A 9,446-nucleotide genomic window follows, 5' to 3' on the forward strand; every position below is an offset into this window, starting at 1 on the left:
TCTTGGTTTATTGTCGCATGATTGATTATTCCTAGATATCAGTAAGGGATTTACCCTATGATATCTGAGAAGCCTATACCATTTGCCTTTTTTCAGGGGTTGGCATATGGAGATCAAGTGATTGAGTCTAGGACCCAAGCATTTACTTATCTTGTTAAGGAAGTTGTCTATCTCTTTCATTCTGCATGTTCTACATCTACTATTACTCAACTCTACTTTTACTAGTACTATCAGTTCTCTACTTCTACTTAAATAGCAGTCTCTGAAGATACTCAGCTTCTACCAATCAACCTCTGGGTTTATTGCACCTTTGATGAAATGGGATAAGAAAGATTGTGGAAGGAAAAAAAAAAAACACCACAAGTGACCACTCTATTTAGAAATGTTTAAAGATATCTAGAAATGTAAAGATTGAATAATTTATATAGGAAATGTTGTGAGGCACTGAATTGTGTCTCCCAGGAGATAAACCACTTTAATAGGAGGTTCACTATGTAGTAATCATCATCTCTTCATTTGTGCATATGTGAATTGACATCTATATTTGTTAAGTACCATATCATATTGATTATTAAAAATTTTTAATAATGCTGTTTATGATGGTGTTCCTTAATGACTTTCAGATGCTAGCTTCTAAATTCACAGGATATGTTGAAACAATGATTCAAATAAGTAAACAGGACAGTAGTGCCTACTTGTTTCATAACTGGGGGAATCTATGTTGACAGCTGGAAATAACCTCAATTTTCTTTAAGATGAAGGCACTAAACAGCAAATGTTTGAAAAACTCTCATGGTATTGATGAGTGTGACTTTAAAAAGTGTTTTGGAATAATTTTTACAGACATCTTATATGTAATAAAGGAAATTAGATAAACACAGCATCAAATCTTTATATTACCTAAAAGAAAGTAAGAAATATTGTGGAGGTTATATATCACAGAAAATTAGCAAATGATCTTATGGAAAATTCCAGCATACAAGCCTGGGGACATTTCTGAATCCTTTTTCAGTTCTGCTACTAACCAAATTCATGTCCTCTCATGAAGGTTATAACCACTGTACTTATGGTTTGTATATATAAAATGTACACAAAATCTGGAGTAATTTCCAACTTAGACTATTTATGGAGATCATGTAAAGATAGGTAAGATAATGGATGAAAATGATTATGTAATTACACTGATTAGGTTACCTCTTACCATGATTCTCCTTTCTTCCCTGGGACCATTTTTGTAACACATGTGCAGGCAGAATATTTACCCCTCCTTCATCTGTGATCACTGCTTCAGTGATGAAAGTGTTCCACCCTGAGAACTGCTTAGTCAATCCAGAGAAGTTATACATCTTGGACATAAATACTAACAATCTGCTCACTCATAGTGAGTATAGAAGATAAAATGTTAAGTCTAGACTCAAGTTCATCACTTGAATTTGGGCCAGTTAACCTACGTTACATCTGACATGGCAGGGATTGCTAGGTGCTGCTTAACATAGATTGTTAAGCTAGAAAAAGCCAATTTGATTAAATAGAATCTAGAAATACCTATGTGGTTAGAACTCAAGAAACACACTTCTAAATAAACAATGAATCAAAATAAGAAATCCCATGGCTAATAGAAAAGAAAATTTGAACTGTAGGAATTAAAAATACTACAGGACAAAGCTTTTGGATATATCTTTTCAGTGTTTGGATGAAATATGTAGTTTTCAAAATACATATTAGAAAAATATATAGAAAGCAAATTTGTAAGATAAACATTTGTCTCAATAATTTAGTAAAGGAATAGCTAAACAGAGAAAGATTGTGAAGAAAAAATAATTATAAGAGCAGATATTAAATATATATTAGTATGTGATTGTTGTCTAATCACTAACTTGTGTCTGACTTTTGTAACCCCATGAACTGTAGCCCGCTAGATGCCTCTGTCCATGAGATTTCCCAGGCAAAACTACTGAAGTGGGTTGCCATATCCTTTTCCAGGGTATCTTCCTGACCCATGGATCAAATCCATGTCTCCTGAACTGTTTTTACTGCTGAGACATCAGGGAAGCCACCAGTGGTTGAAAAAAGTCAGAAGTTGGAGTATTGAAAATCTTTGTAAATTATGTTTTTCTTTGATGAGATTGACTAGGGAATAAAGACAGATGACACAAATAAGCAACCATGGGAATGGAAATGGGGTTGTTTCTCAGGTCATAGAGACATTAAAGATGAGTGAATACTGTTAATAATTTCATGAATATAGATATGAGGATTTGCATAAAGTTGGAAAATTCTATAAGATACAACATAAGATATATGCTAAAACAAACTCAAAAGTGAAACATTTAATTGTCAAGAAACTGAATTTTAATTATATTTCATGTTGCAAAGTCTGAGTCCTTTAGTTTCAATTTTTTCTAAATTATTTTACTAATAAAATTTTTAATGGGAAGAAGCTAGATATTTACTCCTGTCAATGAGAAATATAATATGGAACCAATGAAGGAATAAAGTAGGAAATCAGTGGCTTCTGTTTTCTACCAAAATGGGAAAGATGTTCATTTTTTCCCTCTGTGTGTAATAAAAACTTCAAGGAACAAATACACTTTGTTCTCTCAGGAAATGCGCATTCTTCTTGTGGAGAGACAGACAATTATGGTATTATATAGATTAAGCTTTTCGTAGATCTATGGGCACACTCAGGAGACAATAGACACACAAAACATTGCTGAAAATTTCAGTCATATTGCTGTTCAACGTCCCCAGATAAGGCTGTTCTTCTTGTGATATCAGCCTCATCTAAGGAGCTCTCTAAACAGGGGGAGGAAACAGCCAGGAGGAGTCCTCCTTGGGTCAGAACAAATTTCAAAGACTGATTTCAGAAACTATCCCTTCAAAGGAGCCTGTACTTTGTTTTATACATCTGTGGAACAATTAATATTCTAGGGCAGGATTGAAAACACTAGAGCAACTGGCAGGCTAATAGCTGCATGTGGTCAGAAAAAGGACATTCAAAATAAGGCCTATTAAATGACTGCCATTCCAGGGTTAATGTGGGCATAACCATGACTGTGCTCATGATTAGCAGTATCAAGAGACCTAACACTCTAGTATAGTAACGGAGGAGAGAGTTCATTAAAGTATTCAATCCAATCACTAACCAAACATAAAAGCAAACAACAAACAAAAGGCCCCCAGTGTGTGTGTGTGTGTGCGCGCGCGTGTGTGAATGGGGAAGACCAATAACCAGAAGTTTCTACAGTATATCATCTAAAATGCCTAGTTTCAACAGAAACAAAGATGAGACATGCAAAGAAACATGGCCCAGTTCAGTTCAGTCGCTCAGCCATGTCCGACACTTTGCCACCCCATGGACAGCAGCAGGCCAGGCTTCCCTGTCATCACCAGAAACATAGAGATATTGCCAACTATCAGAAAAAAATATTAGCCAACAGAAGCTGCCTTGTCAGTGTGACTAGCTTCTGTATTTAAAAGACAAAAGCTTTACTTAAAAAACTAAAAATAGAGTTACCATATCATCCAGCAATCCCACTCCTGGGCATATATCCAGATAAAAATTCTAATTTGAAAAGATATATACACACACCCCAATGTTCTTTGCCACAGTGTTTATAAAACCAGGGCCTGGAAGCAACCTATATGTTCACTGACAGTTAAATGCATAAAGAAATGGAGGAAAATCCTCAGCCACAGAAAAAGAATGAAACGATGCCATTTGCAGCAATATGGATGGACCTAGAGATTATGATATTAAGTGAAGTAAATCAGACTGAATAAGACAAGTATCATATGATATCACTTAAATGTGGAATTTAAAATATAATTCGAATGATCTTATTTACAAAACAAAAACAGGTTCACAGACAAAGAAAACAAATTAACAAAATGACAGTTACCAAGGGGTATGGGGGAGGGATAAATTAGGAGTTTGGGATTAATAGATATAAACTACCATATATAAAATGATAAACAACAAGTTCCTACTGTATAGTACTGGGAACTATATTCAATATCTTGCAACAACCCACAGTGGAAAATTATATGAAAAAGAAAAAAAAAATATATATATATACATATATCTGAATAACTGTATACCAGTATCTAACACAACATTGTAAATCAACTATATTTTAATAAAAAAGACAAAAATTCAAAGTAACTGTTAAAAATATTTCAGATAACTAAAATTAATGATTTAAGAAATAAAGGAAGCTATCATGAAATCATAAATACAGAAAATGAATAAAGAAGAGAAATTTTTAAAAAGAACTAAATGAAATGCTAGACTTGAAAATTACAATAACTGAAATTTTTTAAAAATCAGCTTTGGACTCAGCAATGATAACCTTAACTTGAAGATGGTAAAACCAATTCTCCCACCTGTGACTTGTATAACCTTGTGAAATTTAACTGTCTTGCTAGCCCCGCTAATCATGAACTGCTTGTCATTGCACTTTTATGAGAGAGCAGTATACTGTTTCATTTCAGTCACTTTAAATTTGGGGTCTTGGTAGTAAGGTTGCAGCTAGATTGTTTTGTTAAGATAATTAAATGATATATTTATAAAATTTTTCATAATGTGTCCAGTATATTATAAATGCTCAGTAAAAGATAATTAGATATAATTTTCTTCATCTCTAGGGAAAAGTACAGAAGTGTCTCTTTCTGTTTAATTTCTCATCTCCCTCCCCTTTCTGAAACCATCTAGTCTTTCTCCCTCAATAACACTGTACTCTTGCGATTCTTTTCTTGGTCTTTTCTTTCTTTGGTCCACCAATGGCTATTTCTCAAGCTTTTCCTGTTCATATTCCTCTATTTTGGTAGATTATGTTTCTAAGGCAAAATCTATCAAATCTGCATTCATTATATTTATTAATTTTTATGACTACAAGTTTCATCATTTGAAGACAGACATAAGCCCCAGGCCAACACTTCTAAATTTCTGTTGTATATGTCTGCCTCTTTGAGCTTAATGTGTCAAGACTGATCTTGTTAGTGATTTTCTCATGATAAACAACCTTCTATGTTTTCTAAGATCTAGCATCTCCTCACAACTTTAGGCTAAAAATGAAAACAGAACCACAATTCTCCTACTCCTTATGGCATCATCTAATTTTTTAAGGTACAGTTGCTTGTAATCCTATTATTTTTTCAGCAACAACAAATCTTATTGCAGAGAGAATACTTCTCCATGGTATCTTCTCTGACCTATGATCCAGCTCCTCTATCTTGTCTATTCAATGTTTGGGTCTTCAGGTCCCTACAGTGCAATCCCCTTTTCATCTGTACTATCTTCTCTCCTCCATCAAAACATTAATCCTTGTAAGAAGAAACTATTGCTCATACTTTTCTGATTTTGCCCACTTTAAACACAGTGAGCCTTCCTAAAATGCTCAGGGTTGGCTGAAAAAAAATACACAACCCAAAAGCTGAGAATATGCTTTATTTGGTGAACTTTCTGAGGACAATAAACAGGTTTAAAGCTTCTCAGATAGTTTTTAGATACTGTTCTGAAGAGGTAATGGAGGAACCAGTATATGTAGAAGTTTTGCTGGAAAAAAAATGTAGCTGAAAGATCAAAAGATTCCTGCTAATCACAAAGAAACCCCAGACATCTGAAATCAATTTTAATGGCTTTCTGTAAATGGGAAGACGTAAGAGCCTGAGGTTAATGAAATGATTCCTTTGGTATTCATATTAACTATCAAAGGCCAGTATCCTGAATGTATTCATTTTGAATTCCCCTCAGAGTGTACCATTTGTGGGGTGGGATTCAGTGGTTCATGACTTGATGGTTTGAAGGCAAGAAACATTCCTTATTTACTAAAAAGGCAGACAATATTTTTTGTTCACACCAGGAATGGACTCTGTGACTAGAGGGACAAAGTGTGTTTATGATGAGGAGAAGAGCAAATTGTATGATCATTAGGGATACAGTTTATTCCACTCTTCAGCAAAACAAAACTAAGAGAATAGCAGGAAACCTTGGTTATGTGCAGAACATAGACTCTGCAAGTTTTAAATCCCCAGAGACTCCCAGAAGACAAGTCACATATTAAACAACCCCCTGTAACTAATGAGAGCAAATTACAAAGTTAAGTGAGAAAGTTCGTTTCCTCTCTTTGATGAAGAAGAGAGAAATCCCTGAGGGTCTCTTAACCAGAAACAAACCTCTAGAGCTGAGGACCTTCAAACATATGCTTAGCAGATAACATCTTTAAAGTGTTAGAAGGAAAGGCTCTAAGCCGTTGTAATTCAGTGAGTGTTGGGAGCTGATCATAGCACATGTGGCCTAACTTCATACCTCATGTCAGAAACTCTGGAACCATAGAAAGCTGAAGGGCATAGTCAGAACCGCTTTCCTAACTTGCGAGGTGGGGAAATTTGAAACCGGAATGTACAGGAACTTTCCCAGTGTCACTCAACTAGCAATGATAAAGTTAAAAATCTGGAGTCTTTGACCAATGTTGATCTTTGTTGATCTTTGCCTTTTTTGAGTTATGAACAAAACACTTTCCCAACAATGTGAAGACTATCATGTAAGAATATAACTGACACTAAATTGGGTTTGGAGCCCTGATAAAATACACAAGGTAGGAAACTACTCTTGATATGGTTTGACTGTTTTCTTCATGATTAATTCACTACATTTTCTTCAAATTTACTATTTCTCTTTGACTTTAAATAGATGTGTATTATTTTGTCAGTGGATCCACATTCCAAACTAAATTTGAGACAGTTTGATTTAGCAATAACTTCAGAGAGAATTGAGGGTAGGGTCGGGTAGAGTACCCTCATCCCCTTTAGGAACACAAACACACAGAATATGCCAAAAGTAGGAGTTTCTGATAGTCTTATTCTACTGAGGATGATTCTCCAAGTAGTCCTTTACAACACAGTTGGGTAAAGACTGGATGAGGAAGGGGCTGCTTTGAATTTGAATCACTCATTCTTTTCATTTTCAAAATTCTTCTGAATTTAACTGCCTGTGAAAACAAATTTTGGGGGGCTGTCCTGGAAGGACTATGGCCTGCTGTGTGAAACCAGGCTGTTCTGCAAGTAGTGAGTTAGAAAAAGCTTGGGTTTACACCATGGAGCTATTAAAACAACTTATTTTTCTGCCAACATATTTTCTCTTTGGGGAACCTAGGTAATTTTAGTTTACAAACCATAAAACTTCCCTTGTTATAGAGTTATTGTAAAGAGCTCTGAGAATTTAAGGATCTCAGCTTATAAATGGCTCTACAGGTAGAAGGAATTCTTAATGACTTAGAGACAAACAGAAGGACATGGTCTTCACTTTTCTTTAAGATTTCAGGTCCTAACCAATTTCTCCAAGAAGGGATAATGACATTGGGATTCTCTTATAGTTGTAAGTCGTTGTCCAAATATAGTACCCAAATAGCTAGGAAGTTAACTATCAACCTTAGGTAGATAGACAACATTATACATAGAAAGTTTCTGAGTCAGACAGTGGCTCTGTCTATTAACTACTTGATAGTTTTTTTTTCAGGGTTTAGAGTCAAATCCAAAGCTTAATCACTAAATTCATCTGAATTTCCTTCATCTGGACATGAATTAGAATATTTTCTGTCCTATTAGTATTATGGGCCAGAAAAATCATTAATGAGGGCAAGAAAGGGCCATAATAAGTAATGAATATTTGTTTACAGAAACAATTAATATACTGGAAAAAAACATCACCTACATACACATGGTAAATTGCCAAACCAAATGATCTATCAGAAATTGTAAACTCGGACTTCTCTGGTGGTCCAGTGGTTGGGAGTCCACCTGCCAATGCAGGAGAGATGGCTTGATCCCTGGTCCAGGAAGATTCCACATGCCACAGGGCAAATAAATCCATGTGCCACAACAACTGAACATATGCCCTAGATCCTGCGTGCCACAACAAGACAAGCCACCACAATGAGAAGTCCACACATGCAAATAGAGAGTAGTCCCTGTTCACTGCAACTAAAAAACTCCCATGCACAGCAATGAAGACCAGCACAGACAAACATAAATAAATAAATAAAATGACTTAAAAAAAAAGAAATTGTAAATTTCACTATTTATCTATTGAAACCAATATTTCAAAGAATAATGGAAAAGCTAATATTTATTTGTCTTTCATATTTCAGAAAATTCAACAATGAAGATCAATCAGACAATCTTGAAAGAGTTCATTCTTGTTGGCTTTTCTGTTTACACACATGCACAGACAGTCCTCTTTGTGGTTTTCTTTTGCCTCTACCTTCTTACCCTTACAGGTAACCTGACCATCATGAGTCTAACTTGGGTGGACAGATGTCTTCACACACCCATGTACCTCTTCCTTAGAGCACTCTCTTTCTCTGAGACCTGCTATACACTAACCATTATCCCCAGGATGCTGGCAGATCTCCTGGCCAAGAAAAGAAGCATTTCGGTTATAGGTTGTGGCTTGCAGATGTATTTCTTCTTGGGACTTGGTGGCACTCACTGTCTCATTCTGACTTTCATGGGGTATGATCGCTTCCTGGCCATCTGCAACCCTCTCAGATATCCTTTGCTTATGACCAATATGGTGTGTGGAAAACTTGTGGTCTCTGCTTGGGCTGCTGGCTTCTTTATTTCTGTGACAGAGATTGCATTGATATTCAGGGGCTCTTTCTGCAGTCCCAACCTTATCAAACACTTCTTCTGTCATATGAGGGCTGTTGTGAGGCTGTCCTGTCTAGACAGTGAACTCACAGAATTCATTGTAACAGCAATCTCAGTGTCAGGCTTGATGGGTACATTTCTGCTCATTATCCTCACTTACATTTTCATTCTTTCCACTGTTCTCAAGATCCCTTCAGCTGAGGGCAAGCAGAAGGCCTTTTCTACCTGTGCCTCCCACCTCGCAGTGGTCATCATCCACTTTGGTTTTGCATCTATTGTTTATCTGAAGCCAGGAGCACCAGGGGGAGATGACACAGTGATCGCAGTTCCTTACACTGTCATCACTCCTTTCCTCAGCCCTCTCATTTTTAGCCTCAGGAATAAGGACATGAAGAATGCTTTCAGAAAAGCCCTTGGAAAGACACACTTCTTGAATAAGCAATCTTGGATTACTGATGCATGACTGAATGTTCTCATAAGTCAGTGAGGCATTAACCCTGTGACATGTGAAGTCTGTACCATTTACCTTTCTCCAGAGGTTGGCATATGGGGATCAAGTGACTGAGTCTGGGACCTACGCCTTGACAAGCACTTACTTAGCCTGAAAGAAAGGAGTTCAGTGACTTCTATTCCCTGTCCCTGCAGATTTTAGGCTTCTATCAATGAATCTCTGGGTGCACTTCAGTTTTGATGCAGTTGGGGAAGCAAGATCATGGAAAGAAAAAAGCAAAACCTTTGACCACTTCACTAAGAAATGCTTTTAGAGAGCTAGAGATGTAAAAGTTGAAGAATTT

At 36.2% G+C, this 9,446-nt stretch overlaps 1 protein-coding gene across 1 annotated transcript; it reads left to right on the forward strand.

Annotated features, from left to right (window-relative positions):
- Positions 1–8,149: 8,149 nt before the first annotated feature.
- LOC136173671 (olfactory receptor 10X1-like) lies at positions 8,150–9,115 on the forward strand. Its single transcript, XM_065943499.1, has one exon. The coding sequence runs from the start codon at positions 8,162–8,164 to the stop codon at positions 9,113–9,115; it is 954 nt and encodes a 317-aa protein (XP_065799571.1). The 5' UTR covers positions 8,150–8,161.
- Positions 9,116–9,446: the final 331 nt, after the last annotated feature.

This window comes from Muntiacus reevesi, chromosome 1 (genome assembly GCF_963930625.1).
Source record: "Muntiacus reevesi chromosome 1, mMunRee1.1, whole genome shotgun sequence".
Taxonomy (NCBI): domain Eukaryota; kingdom Metazoa; phylum Chordata; class Mammalia; order Artiodactyla; family Cervidae; genus Muntiacus; species Muntiacus reevesi.